The sequence below is a fragment of the Oncorhynchus kisutch genome, unplaced genomic scaffold, assembly GCF_002021735.2.
Source record: "Oncorhynchus kisutch isolate 150728-3 unplaced genomic scaffold, Okis_V2 scaffold1472, whole genome shotgun sequence".
In the NCBI taxonomy this organism is placed as follows: Eukaryota; Metazoa; Chordata; class Actinopteri; order Salmoniformes; family Salmonidae; genus Oncorhynchus; species Oncorhynchus kisutch.
The window spans coordinates 19,739-38,598 of NW_022263417.1; the positions used below are offsets into that span (position 1 = coordinate 19,739).

The 18,860-nt window shown below is 43.0% G+C and overlaps 1 protein-coding gene across 1 annotated transcript; it reads left to right on the plus strand.

The window, feature by feature from the left end:
• Positions 1 to 648: 648 nt before the first annotated feature.
• On the plus strand, positions 649 to 16,509 carry LOC116366453 (smoothened homolog). Its single transcript, XM_031818547.1, has 12 exons — positions 649 to 1,808; positions 4,510 to 4,718; positions 5,304 to 5,513; positions 5,994 to 6,166; positions 6,580 to 6,799; positions 7,139 to 7,262; positions 7,370 to 7,462; positions 7,860 to 7,968; positions 9,070 to 9,255; positions 9,822 to 9,970; positions 12,951 to 13,088; positions 13,424 to 16,509. Exons 1-12 carry the CDS (start codon positions 1,544 to 1,546, stop codon positions 14,038 to 14,040), a joined length of 2,493 nt encoding a protein of 830 aa, XP_031674407.1. The 5' UTR covers positions 649 to 1,543; the 3' UTR covers positions 14,041 to 16,509.
• The last annotated feature ends 2,351 nt before the right edge of the window (positions 16,510 to 18,860 follow it).

An 18,860-nucleotide genomic window follows, 5' to 3' on the forward strand; every position in this document is an offset into this window, starting at 1 on the left:
CCCCCAACCAACACCCATACAGTAGGCTGCACACTCGTTTAGAAACTGCAATTTAAGCAGAGAAAATGACAATCTTGTCTGATCTTTTAGAATCAAAGTAGCCTAAGGAGTGGATAATTGACTTGTTTATGTCCACGACAACAAACTTTCCCTGAGTGGCTACTGGCATGCCACTGGCGGATAAACTTGCAGTTACCATTTTTGTGGTGGTGAATGAACAGTCTTTGGAGTGGGCTGACAACGAAATATAGCCTACTGTGCTCGCATAATCACTAAGATTTCAATTGTATGGCAAAGTGAGGCTTTAGTTTAATCACAGATTTGAAGTACTATCGAAGAGACTACTGAAATGCTTGTTCACACCAGCATAACTGATCAGTCTGTGATTGCAAATCTATTCATTCTTAATGCAACAAGTGCAAATGTAGGAGGTACGGTCAGATGTAAGTCGTGGAGGAAAATATGGGTCTTTGGAGATCTTTCAAAGACTTGTTTTTGGAAATGAACAAAGTGAGTGTCTTCCAGGTACTCCAGTTATATAGCCAAGCTATCATTTCTCATTATGTATGTATTCCTTGTGTTACTATTTTTTTTAAATATTATTATTATTATTAGTTTTATTTATTTATTGTATTCTGCAGTGTTGGTAAGGGCCCATAAGTAAGCGTTTCACTGTCTACACCTGTTGTTTACGAAGCAGGTGACAATAACATTTGATTGTGATTGATTTGACGAATGTGTTGTGTCAGAAATAAAGGCTCTAAATGAACGGACGGTTAAACAAATAAGCATACGATATAAAGGTACACAGATGGCTTTCTTACTGCAGGAGAGAGATTGTTTTGGTATTCCTATAAGGCATAGTTTTACCCATGGAGAGGGGGATGGGATGAGAGGGTTTTGTTACTTTGGCTCTCCCCCACCATGTGCATACCAGAGGCAGAACAAAATAGCAGACACGACTGCAAGCGAGAGAAACAAAGACCGAACTCCATCAGACACAACGCAGAATTCTATAGAAATCCCCCAAAACGGCCCTTTTTGGGATAGGTCCACATAGATGAAATGAAAATAATTTTTTTTCCGCAAAAGAGGGGAAAGTGGGAGCGCGAGGGGGTTGGAGCGCGTAGACTAGAGATCATGTTACAGTTCCAGACTTTTCACGGCAAGTTGTGGGGGAGGGTGAATCTGTTACTTTGATTTCTTTTTAATATCCAACAAAAACAGCGGAAGGAATAGTTCCACTTGATTTTAATTGAATATCATGCATGCATCTTTTCGTTTTTTGGTGGCGATCGGATTGTGTGTAGGGAATTCCAGTGACAAATCAAGGATTATATGACAAAATGCTAAATGAAAAAGTTCGGGACTGCGTGAAAACTGGGAAAACGTTTCGTTTCATTGTATCATAATGTTACATTCGGCATCAAATGAACAAGAGCACTTTGTGCTATTTTTATTAACGGTTACTTTTTAGATTACTGGAATACAAAGTATACTTTTTTTCTTCCTGGAAACAAAGTTGCACCGTTGAATCTCCAAGATGTCTTCCCGTGGATGGAGTTCCATTGTTGGTGGGTTGGGGATGCTTTGCGTTTGGGCTGCCTCCTTTCTGGTTACTCATGCGGTAACGGTACAAAGAAACGAAACCATTTTCAATGATTTCTGCAAGAAAACTACAACATGTGAAGTGCTTAAATATAATACATGTCTTGGGTCCCCACTACCGTACACGCACACGTCTCTTGCCTTGGCTGAAGACTCAAGTACCCAAGACGAAGCATTTGAGAAGTTGGCCATGTGGTCTGGTAAGCCTGTATTTGGTTAATAAGCATAGGTACAAAGGGTTCATGTTGTTCATTTACTGTAATTTAAATTAAATAAATTGACAAACGTATTATACATTTGTGTTGCGTTATTAAGTGCAGACCCCACTCCCTCTATTAGCATCAGATGCAATCTAGATGCTCATATCGTCATTTGCAAAAGGAAACGTAAAATAAAATCTATGTATTTTATACGTTGAACTTTCACTAGTGATTATTCATTGAACTTTCGCTTGTGATTATTTAGTCTTAACCTTGCCATTTGACATAAACAGAATGTTCTATTATAAGTCAAAACAGTAGCACTATATAATATTTCATGTAATAAGATGTATTACACCGTGCTATTAAACATTAAGGTAGATTTGGTTATAGTCACATGCGAGGTCAGTAGGTTAATTGTTATAGTGTAGCCTGTTAACTAGGCAATGAAATATTGAGGGCCCCTCCAAATGGATAGTTTTTGTAATGACCAAATACATGGGAATAGGACTTTTGCAGGAAATGGGGGTTAAGAGCAAATAAAGAAAAGAAAAGATTCTCTCTGACGTGTTAGATATTCCTGCACATTAATAAACACTCATTAGTGATCCATCAACCTGCATTTCCTTCCACTAATCCTCAGCTGATCTGTAGAGTGGTTCCCGTCCCCACCCCCACCATGGGAAAAACAACAGACCACACAACTAGTGACCTTCCAAGTGCATGATATTGTAATGCTAGCTGCCTCATCAAGAGGTTTGGAGCAATTGGCATAACAGCTGAGGTGTTGAGTTGATAGACACTGGCCCCAGCTACCAATCCCAGTCAGGGTCAACATCCAGGTCCTATTTATCTCCTGACCCTAGTGACCACCATCTTCAACATCCAGGTCCTATTTATCTCCTGACCCTAGTGACCACCATCATCAACATCCAGGTCCTATTTATCTCCTGACCCCAGTGACCACCATCATCAACATCCAGATCCTATTTATCTCCTGACCCCAGTGACCACCATCATCAACATCCAGGTCCTATTTATCTCCTGACCCCAGTGACCACCATCATCAACATCCAGGTCCTATTTATCTCCTGACCCCAGTGACCACCATCATCAACATCCAGGTCCTATTTATCTCCTGACCCTAGTGACCACCATCATCAACATCCAGGTCCTATTTATCTCCTGACCCCAGTGACCACCATCATCAACATCCAGATCCTATTTATCTCCTGACCCTAGTGACCACCATCATCAACATCCAGGTCCTATTTATCTCCTGACCCTAGTGACCACCATCATCAACATCCAGGTCCTATTTATCGCCTGACCCCAGTGACCACCATCATCAACATCCTGGACCTATTTGTCTCCTGACCCTAGTGACCACCATCATCAACATCCAGGTCCTATTTATCCCCTGACCCTAGTGACCACCATCATCAACATCCAGATCCTATTTATCTCCTGACCCTAGTGACCACCATCTTCAACATCCAGGTCCTATTTATCTCCTGACCCTAGTGACCACCATCATCAACATCCAGGTCCTATTTATCTCCTGACCCTAGTGACCACCATCATCAACATCCTGGACCTATTTATCTCCTGACCCTAGTGACCACCATCATCAACATCCAGATCCTATTTATCTCCTGACCCTAGTCACCACCATCATCAACATCCAGGTCCTATTTATCTCCTGACCCTAGTGACCACCATCATCAACATCCAGATCCTATTTATCTCCTGACCCTAGTGACCACCATCTTCAACATCCAGGTCCTATTTATCTCCTGACCCTAGTGACCACCATCATCAACATCCAGGTCCTATTTATCTCCTGACCCTAGTGACCACCATCATCAACATCCAGGTCCTATTTATCTCCTGACCCTAGTGACCACCATCATCAACATCCAGGTCCTATTTATCTCCTGACCCTAGTGACCACCATCATCAACATCCTGGACCTATTTATCTCCTGACCCTAGTGACCACCATCATCAACATCCAGGTCCTATTTATCTATTGACCCTAGTGACCACCATCATCAACATCCAGATCCTATTTATCTCCTGACCCTAGTCACCACCATCATCGACATCCAGGTCCTATTTATCTCCTGACCCTAGTGACCACCATCATCAACATCCAGATCCTATTTATCTCCTGACCCTAGTGACCACCATCTTCAACATCCAGGTCCTATTTATCTCCTGACCCTAGTGACGACCATCATCAACATCCAGATCCTATTTATCTCCTGACCCCAGTGACCACCATCATTAACATCCAGGTCCTATTTATCTCCTGACCCCAGTGACCACCATCATCATCCTCACCACACTGAAGTGATGAATATGTATTATTTATATCCAGACTGGTCTCATTCTGTATATGCTGTAGCCAACACTATTATAGTTGTCATGTCATACCGTACTTAGATAGTTGGCATGACAATGAATGAACAAACCCAGAGAGGAGTTTGATAAGGCACAAACAGGCTGGAGCACCAGGTTTGTGTTCATTAGGGCACACCGTAGCAAAATGTTTCACTGCAGAAAAACTCAAATGAGCGTTTCTTGTGGTACCTACCTGCCAATTTCTCTCAGTTTAGGAGCATTCTCATTCATTTGGTGTCTACTGAAGTCAACCCAAGCTACATTATTGTCCCTCACCTCCCTTCTCACCCATTCAGGTCTGAGGAACGCCCCTCGCTGCTGGGCGGTCATCCAGCCCCTGCTGTGTGCCGTCTACATGCCCAAGTGTGACAACGGGCAGGTGGAGCTTCCCAGCCAGCACCTGTGCCAGGCTACGCGTCGCCCCTGCAGCATCGTGGACCAGGAGAGGGGCTGGCCCAACTTCCTCAAGTGTGAGGAGACGGACAAGTACCCCATGGGCTGCACGGTATGGTAGATGCTCTCACTATGCATGTGTGCAGATGGGGTGCTAGGCCAATTATTGAGGGGGCTTCAGCACTGTCAACCCACTGGGCACACACTGGTCGAATCAACGTTGTTCATTTCAATGAAATTACATTGAACCAACGTGGAGTAGACGTTGAATTGTAGTCTGTGCCCAGTGGGTGGCCCCTCCATGGAGCCACCCATCTAGTCAACAGGCTAGTGTCATTGTTTTTCAGTCTAAAATGGCTGTCGATATTATACTCTATAATACTATAATATATTATATACAGTGCATTCAGAAAGTATTCTGACCTCTTGACGTTTTCCACATTTTGTTACCCCTGAGGTGCCTTATTGTTATTATAAACTGATTACCCAACATAATTAGAGCAGTTCAAATAAATGTTTTGACGTACCCGTGGTATACGGTCTGATATACAACAGCTGTCAGCCAATCAGCATTCAGAGCTCGAACCACCCAGTTTATAAAATACTATATAATATTGAGGCGCACGCCTCATATGAAAAATCGACCAAACAGAGTGCCAATATGAGCTCAATGTGCCTTCCGTCCACGGTGAGACAGAACGAGGTGCAGAAGCTGAAGTTCAACACATCGGGACACTGCGAAGCCCCCCTGGTGAAGACAGATGTTCAGGCCAGCTGGTACAAAGATGTGGAGGGCTGCGGCATTCAGTGTAACAACCCCCTGTTCACCGACGAGGAGCACTCGGACATGCACGCCTACATCGCTGTGTTCGGCACCGTCACCCTGCTCTGCACCTTTTTCACTCTGGTGAGCTTCACACAGCAGTGTTGTGGACAACATTACCCATAATTCCAAGTGTAACTTGCAGCTGTTAGCAACAACTTTTTTTGACTTGACTTTTAACTTTTATATTTGAGATTACAAATGGAATGAAGATACTGGTATTGTAACACACATACCATTCTTGTTCAGATAATGGGTTCATACTGCTTTTCACAGAAGTTGTCAAAACAATGCTTTTTATTATCTGATATTGTTAGCAATTTGCGGAGAACTATGTGTTTCGGTGAGTTGGCCTTTCTAAGGACAGAAAAAAAGTGTTTTCCATTTATATTCATCTCTTCTCTCCCTCTCTCTTTCCCTCTCTCTTTCCCTCTCTCTTTCCCTCTCTCTCTCCCTCTCTCTTTCCCTCTCTCTCTCCCTCTCTCTTTCCCTCTCTCTCTCCCTCTCTCTTTCCCTCTCTCTTTCCCCCTCTCTCTCCCTCTCTCTTTCCCTCTCCTTTCACAGGCCACCTTTCTGGCGGACTGGAAGAATTCAAACCGTTACCCCGCCGTCATCCTCTTCTACATCAATACCTGTTTCTTCATGGGCAGTATCGGCTGGCTGGCTCAGTTCATGGATGGAGCTCGCAAAGAGATCGTATGTAAGAGTGACAACACCATGCGTTTAGGGGAGCCCTCGTAAGTGAAGAAGGAGAACACTTAACATTTTATTGTCAATCAATTGTGGTTTTTGCCTACGACCCAACCCCCTGAGACACACACATAAACTGTTCACACACACACACACATTGAAGGGGTTGAAAGAAAGTGGGAGTATTATGAGATAAGATGTGAAAATACAATTTGAAGGAGTATTTCTTGAATCTTCCAGTGAGGTTCGTAGGTCTTGTATTTAGCTAGTACAGGAGTCAGGAGGTTCGTTTTCACAAGTTCGCTTTGTTTCTCAAACTTGATTGGTTGATTGGTTGGCTGATTGATTGACATTTTCAGATAATTAATAACACACATATAGCCAATGCAATGGCAGTGTACTCTTAAAAATGATTGAGTCATTAACTTCCTTCGCTCTCTCTCTCCCTCTCTCCATCCAGGTCCACCGAGACTCTGTCGTGTGTCATCATCTTCAGCCTCGTCTACTACTCCCTGATGTCTGGGGTGATCTGGTTTGTCATGCTGACCTACGCCTGGCACACGTCCTTCAAGGCCCTGGGCACCACCCACCAGCCCTTGTCGGGCAAGACCTCATACTTCCACATGGTCACATGGTCCGTCCCCTTCATCCTCACTGTGGCTATTCTAGCCACCGCTGAGGTATGGAACACCTACCATTTCTTTTAGCCATTGTAAATAGTAATTACTGTGATTTGCGATTTATAATACTTATGATAATAACACATTATACATGCTTATGACAAGTCTCACAATGCATTGTAACTGAATCTTAATGCTTTATACCAGCAGGCTTTAAGTTGAGTGTTACTTTGCAATAGGGTAATCCCAAACCGTGTCTACAGTTTAGAGACAACTTTATTCCCTTTTCATGATGGAAAGACAATGACTCAGAATTTCTTGTTTTCCAAATGATTGATCTTTTATGCCGTTATGCCATTCAAACACATGTATGTGTTTCTGTTCTGTTGTTTGACACAGGTGGACGGAGACTCTGTCAGTGGGATCTGTTTCGTGGGCTATAAGAACTACCACTACCGTGCTGGCTTTGTGTTGGCTCCCATTGGAGTTGTGCTTGTCATTGGTGGCTATTTCCTCATACGAGGTGAGTTCTCTCAAACCCAAAAAACGAGACATTTTCATATTTCAGAATTTAAACGCTACCAAATAAATAGATGTTCCCAAAGTGATTTCCTCTGTTTGTTTCTGCAGGAGTCATGACGTTGTTCTCCATCAAGAGTAACCACCCGGGTCTTCTGAGTGAGAAGGCAGCGAGCAAAATCAACGAAACAATGCTAAGACTTGGTATGACCCCTTCGCTGTAAATCACCAGATATCCAGAGTCAAACCACTGGCATAACAGTGTAACAAACCTAGCTAGTGTTGAAAAGACAGATAACCGCTTCCACAAGGGAGCTAGCTTTCTTGGAGCAGTGGTTAGATCCACTGCCTTTGGGTCAGGCGATCCTAGTTAGACCTAGCACTGCCCCCCCCCCTGGAAATGCTACAATAGCATGCTAGAATAAACCTTTGATAAAGCCACTTAAATTGCCTCATCATAGATTGACTGTAGATTCTGTTGCACGATATATGTTATATAACACTTTGGTTTTATCTTCATATAAAGTATATTGTGTCCTGACACCTGAGGTTTCTGGAATTTCAAATATCTCTAATAATTTGTGTAATTCCTCTTCATCAGGTATATTTGGGTTCCTGGCGTTTGGCTTTGTATTAATCACGTTTGGCTGCCACTTCTATGACTTCTTCAACCAGGCTGAGTGGGAGAAGAGCTTCAGAGAATATGTGTTGTGAGTTCCTTTTCTCCTCATGTAGCCTACAGTAACCCCAAACTATATTCAACACTGCAACTTCAAAACAGGTGTTGAGGACCCAAGGACTTCTGGGCCCTTTTGGAATACTAAAACAATATATATTTTCTCAGAACATGGGAATAATCACCAATATTTGACATGACATAATTGGTAAAAGCTTTGCAATGGAAAGTTTCCCTAAATCAATCCAATATGACAGACGAGGGATTACTTCAAGGAAGGGAGGAAGGAAATATACATTTAAGAGTATTGGAACATGGCCCCAGTTGTATGATGTAGTGGGAGATTTAAGAGTATTAGAACAAGCCCTCAGTTGTAAGGTGTAGTGGGAGATTTAAGAGTATTGGAACATGCCCTCAGTTGTATGGGATAGTGGGAGATTTAAGAGTATTGGAACATGCCCTCAGTTGTAAGGTGTAGTGGGAGATTTAAGAGTATTGGAACATGCCCTCAGTTGTATGGTGTAGTGGGAGATTTAAGAGTATTGGAACATGCCCTCAGTTGTATGGGATAGTGGGAGATTTAAGAGTATTACAAAAAGCCCTCAGTTGTATGGTGTAGTGGGAGATTTAAGAGTATTGGAACATGCCCTCAGTTGTATGGTGTAGTGGGAGATTTAAGAGTATTGGAACATGCCCTCAGTTGTATGGGATAGTGGGAGATTTAAGAGTATTGGAACATGCCCTCAGTTGTATGGGATAGTGGGAGATTTAAGAGTATTGGAACATTCCCTCAGTTGTATGGTGTAGTGGGAGATTCCCAGCAGATGATGCTGTTGAGACTGGTGGTAACCACAGCCCTACCGGTTTGTTGTGCTGTGAATGCAGCCTTATTTCTCCACTCTGTTGACTTTGAGTGGACTGGTATGAATTTCACCTCAGAAATGTACATTTCTCTTTCCTGTCTGAACAAGTAAACAACTGGTTAATGTCAACAGTTCAGTATGTGAATATGCCTCATTTATATGGCTTTACAGTGGGTGTGTGTATGTAGAGTATTTTACCACAGCAAAAGCAACTGCCTGGTAAAAAAGATCTCTGAGGATTGATTGATGAACGCTGCGCTGGCTTTGAACAGGTGCGAGGCCAATGTGACGATCGCTCATCAGACCAACAAGCCGATCCCAGAATGTACTATCAAGAACCGTCCCAGTCTACTGGTGGAAAAGATTAATCTGTTCTCTATGTTCGGCACGGGCATCGCCATGAGCACCTGGGTGTGGACCAAGGCCACTATCCTCATCTGGAAACGCACCTGGTGCAAGTAAGCAGCCATTTCCTTTAGAACACACACAGAAAACTAGACTGGGCGGCAGTCCCTTTGTAGCAAAAAGGCTTTTCTTGTAGATAAAAGGTGAGAAAATAGGCTACAAGAAAATAGTACATGAACTTTACCAACAATATTCCAAGTATGGAGTTACACATTGTATTATCTCTCTGAGGCATATTCACACAGCATCATCTGTGTATTAAAGCTTAAATCTGCATCAGGTGAAACAGCGCCACTGTTCGCCCCCCCAGCACATTTGTTATTATTTTTGTTTTGTTGATGAAACGGAGGAGAGGAGAACCAGCATCAGACATTTTGTTTTCTTCAGTACATACTATGCTGTTCTATCTAACCAGCAATGATGTCTGAGTGGAAAAATACAGTGTTTGTTGTTTGATGCAACTACTTGTTTGTTGTAGTATCTCAAACGGACGTGGTAGTTTCACCAAGTACGGATTTCAGCTTTAATGTCTGCACAATTTACCACGATTGGCACGTCAAGGGATACGTCAACATTGTCTGTCACCTTGTGATTTATCTACCTGTTGTTCCTGTCATAGGGTTATCGGCCGTAGCGACGATGAGCCCAAGAGGATAAAGAAGAGCAAGATGATAGCCAAGGCCTTCTCTAAGCGCAAGGAGCTCCACAAAGACCCGGAGAAGGAGCTGTCCTTCAGCATGCACACTGTCTCTCATGACGGGCCAGTAGGTAAGTCCCCAAAGACCCGGAGAAGGAGCTGTCCTTCAGCATGCACACTGTCTCTCATGACGGGCCAGTAGGCAAGTCCCCAAAGACCCGTAGAAGGAGCTGTCCTTCAGCATGCAGACTGTCTCTCATGACGGGCAAGTAGGTAAGTCCCCAAAGACCCGGAGAAGGAGCAGTCCTTCAGCATGCACACTGTCTCTCATGACGGGCCAGTAGGTAAGTCCACAAAGACCCGTAGAAGGAGCTGTCCTTCAGCATGCAGACTGTCTCTCATGACGGGCCAGTAGGTAAGTCCCCAAAGACCCGTAGAATGAGCTGTCCTTCAGCATGCACACTGTCTCTCATGACGGGCCAGTAGGTAAGTCCACAAAGACCCGTAGAAGGAGCTGTCCTTCAGCATGCCGACTGTCTCTCATGACGGGCCAGTAGGTAAGTCCCCAAAGACCCGTAGAATGAGCTGTCCTTCAGCATGCACACTGTCTCTCATGACGGGCCAGTAGGTAAGTCCACAAAGACCCGTAGAAGGAGCTGTCCTTCAGCATGCAGACTGTCTCTCAGGACGGTCCAGTAGGTAAGTCCCCAAAGACCCGTAGAAGGAGCTGTCCTTCAGCATGCACACTGTCTCTCATGACGGGCCAGTAGGTAAGTCCACAAAGACCCGTAGAAGGAGCTGTCCTTCAGCATGCAGACTGTCTCTCATGACGGGCCAGTAGGTAAGTCCACAAAGACCCGTAGAAGGAGCTGTCCTTCAGCATGCAGACTGTCTCTCATGACGGGCCAGTAGGTAAGTCCATAAAGACCCGTAGAAGGAGCTGTCCTTCAGCATGCAGACTGTCTCCCATGACGGGCCAGTAGGTAAGTCCATAAAGACCCGTAGAAGGAGCTGTCCTTCAGCATGCAGACTGTCTCTCATGACGGGCCAGTAGGTAAGTCCATAAAGACCCGTAGAAGGAGCTGTCCTTCAGCATGCAGACTGTCTCTCATGACGGGCCAGTAGGTAAGTCCATAAAGACCTGTAGAAGGAGCTGTCCTTCAGCATGCAGATTGTCTCTCATGACGGGCCAGTAGGTAAGTCCCCAAAGACCCGTAGAAGGAGCTGTCCTTCAGCATGCAGACTGTCTCTCATGACGGGCCAGTAGGTAAGTCCACAAAGACCCGTAGAAGGAGCTGTCCTTCAGCATGCAGACTGTCTCTCATGACGGGCCAGTAGGTAAGTCCACAAAGACCCGTAGAAGGAGCTGTCCTTCAGCATGCAGACTGTCTCTCATGACGGGCCAGTAGGTAAGTCCACAAAGACCCGTAGAAGGAGCTGTCCAAAAGGCTGAATTGGATGCCTCTTTATGCAGATGAAATGCCATATTTTTTTTATCATTGAGGAACTCCTGGCTGATATTAATGGAGATTCCACTACGCTTCAATGTTACAACTAAGAGTGAATGTCATTGACAAGTCTGTCTGACACTAGTAGTGAATGTCATTGAGAAGTCTGTCTGACACTAGTAGTGAATGTCATTGAGAAGTCTGTCTGACACTAGTAGTGAATGTCATTGAGAAGTCTGTCTGACACTAGTAGTGAATGTCATTGAGAAGTCTGTCTGACACTAGCAGTGAATGTCATTGACAAGTCTGTCTGACACTAGCAGTGAATGTCATTGAGAAGTCTGTCTGACACTAGTAGTGAATGTCATTGAGAAGTCTGTCTGACACTAGCAGTGAATGTCATTGAGAAGTCTGTCTGACACTAGTAGTGAATCTCATTGAGAAGTATGTCTGACACTAGCAGTGAATGTCATTGAGAAGTCTGTCTGACACTCGTAGTGAATGTCATTGAGAAATCTGTCTGACACTAGTAGTGAATGTCATTGAGAAGTCTGTCTGACACTAGCAGTGAATGACTGAGTCATCAGATAATGTAAGCACTGAGGCGGCTGTGGCAGCATGCTTGCTTATGTTGGAGGGACTGTATGAACTGTTAGTTATTGGAACACTGCAGGGGACTCCAGGGGGAGCCTTCTACGATATAAATAACCTCTTTGGGGTTTTTGCTGAATGCATAGTAATGGTTGAGCTCTTCTACTATATAATGGATAGTAATGGTTGAGCTCTTCTACTATATAATGGATAGTAATGGTTGAGCTCTTCTACTATATAATGGATAGTAATGGTTGAGCTCTACTGTATAATGGATAGTAATGGTTGAGCTCTACTGTATAATGGATAGTAATGGTTGAGCTCTTCTACTGTATAATGGATAGTAATGGTTGAGCTCTTCTACTATATAATGGATAGTAATGGTTGAGCTCTTCTACTGTATAATGGATAGTAATGGTTGAGCTATTCTACTGTATAATGGATAGTAATGGTTGAGCTCTACTGTATAATGGATAGTAATGGTTGAGCTCTACTGTATAATGGATAGTAATGGTTGAGCTCTACTGTATAATGGATAGTAATGGTTGAGCTCTACTGTATAATGGATAGTAATGGTTGAGCTCTACTGTATAATGGATAGTAATGGTTGAGCTCTTCTACTATATAATGGATAGTAATGGTTGAGCTCTTCTACTATATAATGGATAGTAATGGTTGAGCTCTACTGTATAATGGATAGTAATGGTTGAGATCTTCTACTGTATAATGGATAGTAATGGTTGAGCTCTTCTACTGTATAATGGATAGTAATGGTTGAGCTCTTCTACTATATAATGGATAGTAATGGTTGAGCTCTACTGTATAATGGATAGTAATGGTTGAGATCTTCTACTGTATAATGGATAGTAATGGTTGAGATCTTCTACTATATAATGGATAGTAATGGTTGAGCTCTACTGTATAATGGATAGTAATGGTTGAGATCTTCTACTGTATAATGGATAGTAATGGTTGAGATCTTCTACTGTATAATGGATAGTAATGGTTGAGATCTTCTACTATATAATGGATAGTAATGGTTGAGCTGTCTTGTCTTCTTTCTCATTGGTAGCTGGCATCAACTTTGACCTGAACGGGGAGCCATCCAACGAGATGTCTTCAGCCTGGGCCCAGCATGTGACCAAGATGGTGGCCAGGAGGGGCGCCATTCTACCGCAGGACATCTCTGTCACCCCTACAGGGACACCTGGTGAGAGCTGCCACCTGCTTAGAGACATTGTCTGACATCTGCACTCTTCCTTGAGTTCATTGCATTCTTTCTTGAAACGATAACAGATCGTAGACAGTTGGATTGGTTAAAGCAATGGGATAAGGCCTTTACTTTCGCTTATCCAGTCATGTACAGATTCAAACAGGGCCTATGTTACTAGCCTGGTTAAGCCAGACCGAATGCTGCGCTCACAATGGCAGTATTCAGTATTATATAACCAGGCTGCAGAATTGTCAGTTCAGCCACCAGTCTGATTTAATCCTGCTACCATGTTACCACTATGAGTCTGAATCTACCCCTGCTCTTTCACCCAGTTCCACCGCCAGAGGAGAGGAACAAGCTGTGGATGGTGGAGGCGGAGATCTCCCCTGAGATGATGAAGAGGAAGAAGAAGAGGAAGAAGAGGAAGAAGGAGGCGCGTCCTCTGGAGGAGCTGGCCGAACACCAGGGCTACCGTCAGCGAGAGTTTGGCACCAGCTCGGTGCCCCGGCTACCCAAGCTGCCCGGCCACAGGAGCCTGGTGGCCAATCTGAGGCAGCACCAGGAGGCTGAGGACGTCCTTCCAGGCTCTTACCCTGAGTTTAGGCCCTCTCATCCCCTGCCCTACCAGGAGAGGTACGGAGGAGCCCTGGGGGCCTCCTCTAGCCAGAGGAGCAGGTACCCTGACCTCAACCCCCTCTCCCTCAGCGACCTGCCAGAGGACCTCGGCCTGGGGCCTCGCTGCCGCCCCCAACCACCACCCCTCTCCTTCTGGCAGCCCAATGGAGCGATCCACTACTCCGGGGAGGTGGCGCCTATGGCAGGGCTGTCTGGGAGGACAGACCACGTGGGGAGGTCGCAGGGGGGTCAAAGGAGGGCTGAGTGGGGGCAGATCCACTCTAGAACCAACCTGATGGAGGCGGAGCTTATGGATGCTGACTCTGACTTCTGAGAGCAACCATGTGTGGTTGTGGGGTTTTCTGGGGGTTTTTACAGACTGTGAGAGAAAAGTGCTGGATACTTACACTTATGGTGCTCCCTTGTCACTGCCCAACAGTCAAGATGAAACAGGACTCAAGTCAAGTTAATTGGTCAGATCTGTTTCATTTAAAGGGAAGGGCTAAAGGAGAACTGATCAGGTCATGGGTGAGTTTCATGAAAGCTTCTTGGCTTAAGTCCCACTGGGCACAAACTGGTTGAATCAACGTTGTTTCCACATCATTTTAACCCCCCAAAATCTATGCGATTATGTTGAATCAATGTGGAAAACTGATTGTATTTGAAAAAAGTCATCAACATAAGGGCATTTCATATTTTTGTCACCCAACCTTTAAGCTAAATCCAATGACATGGTGACATTTGTTGTTGATTTCACGTTGAATTCACGTTAGTTAACAACTCAACCAAATGTAAATCAAAACTAGACGTTGAACTGACGTCTGTACCCAGTGGGGTGGCTCTGAATTTCTCTTAACAAATCACAGTAGCTACAGTTTCATAAAAATATGTTTAAAAATCTATAGCTGCGTTTAGACAGGCAGCCTAATTCTGATATTTTTGAACACTAATTGGTCTTTTGACATCCTTTTCAGAGCTGATCTGATTGGTGAAAAAAAGATCAGAATTAGTCTGCCTGTCTAAATTAGCTAAATTATTTGAATTAAGCACTTTTCTGTTCTACAAGTGGTCTGGGTCTATAGTTGTGGAGAGAAATAAAGTACCTTGTTAGCTACAAAGATTTTGGGAAACGCCTCCCAGACTCGTCAATGCTGTGTGACTTACCGAAAATAATTCCACTTGTGGCATTGGTCAGAAAACGGACATGATCACCCATGTTGCAACAACTAACTTCTGTTGTCAGAAACATTTCATTGAATGATGGCAGCAGAAGAGGCAGCTCAACTCTGAACGAATTGGATGAGGGTCACCATCACTGACATGATCCCGGGTCACTATCTCTTGGATCAGATATCACTCTTGTTGATTTCAGTCTCATAGCCATTCATTCATTATATGACTTCCAAGACTTTTCCAGGGATCTTGTCTTGAGTCATTTCATGCATCTTAGGGTTCATGTAAGTAGTGTAAAGTGGCTTCCTTTCCTTGTCTCTTTTCCATGTCATTGCTGACTTTAGAAAACTGGACCGGTGAAAACTAATTCCATGTAGGCGTTCTCCATATCGCTTTCAACTAGCCTGTGTTAATTAACTAAATATTACTAGATCTGTAACGATGGAGAGGAAGCCACTTTAGATGATTGACATGCAGCCTCATCTGATGCAGAAACTATCAGGCTCTGGAAGTTCCATGTCTTTGTATATCATCGTCAACTAGTAGTCTGTACTTTTGTCGCAAAAATATAGAACAGTTTTTATATTGCCTGGTGCAATCACACAAAAGTGAGCTTTTTTTCACCTGAGGAGAAAGAGAATTGATTAGGTTTTTATACCAGTGGAAATGAAATACACAACTGAGTGGGAATCAATCACTTCATTTCTTCAAAGTGTTCTTGCACATGTTAGCTACATCAGTTCAATTGTTACGTTTTTTTTCTGTACAATTGTATTAAAAAGGGTTATTTTTTTACTGTAGTATGTAGTATTTCCACATTGTGTTTTACTCTATTGGCAGCAGTGCTTGACTTGGACTGAAATACAGTAGGTGCCGGTACTCATTTTACATGCTGCTACTGTTTTTATTTAGGTGCAGGAGCTCCACAATACTTCTCAGCTAATATTCTAGAAGAAGAACAGCCAGTAGAAAAATGTAAGGTGCCGGTACTCAGCTCCGGTACTCAGCTCCGGTACTCAGCTCCTGCCCAAGTTAAGCATACGTATAGACAACCTTGGCTATACTTTGTTGAGTGTTCTGTGTTTTTATTGTATAGGACAGTGCTATATATTGCATCATGTTGTCCTAGAGTTGAGCAAAACACCTTTATTCTCTGCTTGTAATGATCTGCTACAATTTCTAAATGCACGTGTCTTGTGCTTCTCTCTCTATGTGTCGTGCACCTCTTCATTTATTGGGAACTAGGACGCAGTGGAGGCTGCTGAGGGGAGGATGGCTCATAATAATGGCTGGAACGGAGCAAATGAAATGGCATCAAACACATGGATGTGTTTGATGTATTTAATACCATTCCATTAATTCCGCTCCAGCCATTACCACAAGCCTGTCCTCCCCAATTAAGGTGCCACCAACCTCATGTGCAAGGATGCAGCATACTTGTACAATTCTAAGTTGTTAGACTGTATGTTTGGTTGGTTTTCCATGCTGAGGTACATTACAGATTTGCTCAGCAAAAGGAACAATTCACTGAAGCTCGTGATGTAGTTGTACCGATGCTGTAACCAAAGTAATTTAGTATTATTGTCTTTGCGTCACACTCACAACAGAATAAAGATGGTGCCAAACTACAGATGTAGAATCTTAATTTGATCAACCTGTTGCAGGAGAAATGTAAAACTTGTACTGCATTTGAGGTTTAAAATGGCTTCTGAAGTTACGAAAAATGCATCAACCGCTACAAAAATGGTAATTAATTCTAATCCACATAATAACTCCCATTTCCTGTTGCTGCAGGATTATGTTTCTGCTGTAGTCCTATTAGCTAATGTGCTATGTGTATCAGAGATTATTTATAAAATGTCCATGTCTGGAAGATAAATTAAGCAAAGCTGTAAAGCACTGCAATGAAAATAACACTGTAACATGTGCTTAATACAGTTGGACATTTCTTGCACCATCAGTGCAAACGAATGTCATTTTCCATTAAAAAATGTGTTTTGTGAAAAGACGTAAGGGATCTATCAAGTGTATATGACGTCAACGGTAATATTTCTCATGTTGGATACTGACCAGCCAGTTTATTCCATGGGAAATGAACCTTGATATACTTTTTGAGGTATTGTGAACATTCTCATAGTTTTCTTTTGCTGTCAAAGAGAACTAAATACAGTCCATCTCTTTGTGGGTTCTTTATATTGGCTAAATCCATTCCCCTATTGTCTATGTAGCTTACTGCTGTTTCTCTCCACACTCATATCTTGTCTATGTAGCTTACTGCTGTTTCTCTCCACACTCATATCTTGTCTATGTAGCTTACTGCTGTTTCTCTCCACACTCATATCTTGTCTATGTAGCTTACTGCTGTTTCTCTCCACACTCATATCTTGTCTATGTAGCTTACTGCTGTTTCTCTCCACACTCATATCTTGTCTATGTAGCTTACTGCTGTTTCTCTCCACACTCATATCTTGTCTATGTAGCTTACTGCTGTTTCTCTCCACACTCATATCTTGTCTATGTAGCTTACTGCTGTTTCTCTCCACACTCATATCTTGTCTATGTAGCTTACTGCTGTTTCTCTCCACACTCATATCTTGTCTATGTAGCTTACTGCTGTTTCTCTCCACACTCATATCTTGTCTATGTAGCTTACTGCTGTTTCTCTCCACACTCATATCTTGTCTATGTAGCTTACTGCTGTTTCTCTCCACACTCATATCTTGTCTATGTAGCTTACTGCTGTTTCTCTCCACACTCATATCTTGTCTATGTAGCTTACTGCTGTTTCTCTCCACACTCATATCTTGTCTATGTAGCTTACTGCTGTTTCTCTCCACACTCATATCTTGTCTATGTAGCTTACTGCTGTTTCTCTCCACACTCATATCTTGTCTATGTAGCTTACTGCTGTTTCTCTCCACACTCATATCTTGTCTATGTAGCTTACTGCTGTTTCTCTCCACACTCATATCTTGTCTATGTAGCTTACTGCTGTTTCTCTCCACACTCATATCTTGTCTATGTAGCTTACTGCTGTTTCTCTCCACACTCATATCTTGTCTATGTAGCTTACTGCTGTTTCTCTCCACACTCATATCTTGTCTATGTAGCTTACTGCTGTTTCTCTCCACACTCATATCTTGTCTATGTAGCTTACTGCTGTTTCTCTCCACACTCATATCTTGTCTATGTAGCTTACTGCTGTTTCTCTCCACACTCATATCTTGTCTATGTAGCTTACTGCTGTTTCTCTCCACACTCATATCTTGTCTATGTAGCTTACTGCTGTTTCTCTCCACACTCATATCTTGTCTATGTAGCTTACTGCTGTTTCTCTCCACACTCATATCTTGTCTATGTAGCTTACTGCTGTTTCTCTCCACACTCATATCTTGTCTATGTAGCTTACTGCTGTTTCTCTCCACACTCATATCTTGTCTATGTAGCTTACTGCTGTTTCTCTCCACACTCATATCTTGTCTATGTAGCTTACTGCTGTTTCTCTCCACACTCATATCTTGTCTATGTAGCTTACTGCTGTTTCTCTCCACACTCATATCTTGTCTATGTAGCTTACTGCTGTTTCTCTCCACACTCATATCTTGTCTATGTAGCTTACTGCTGTTTCTCTCCACACTCATATCTTGTCTATGTAGCTTACTGCTGTTTCTCTCCACACTCATATCTTGTCTATGTAGCTTACTGCTGTTTCTCTCCACACTCATATCTTGTCTATGTAGCTTACTGCTGTTTCTCTCCACACTCATATCTTGTCTATGTAGCTTACTGCTGTTTCTCTCCACACTCATATCTTCAACACAGAGTTTGATTCCTTTGATCATGGGGCTGTATTTTTGTATAATTATGTAAATAAAAGGAAACCTAGAATTCTGCTGTTGTTGTTTTTTGATTGATTTATTGATATTTGTGAATACAACATATTTCTAGTGTTGATGGTCCATAGTTCTGTTGTCCTACACT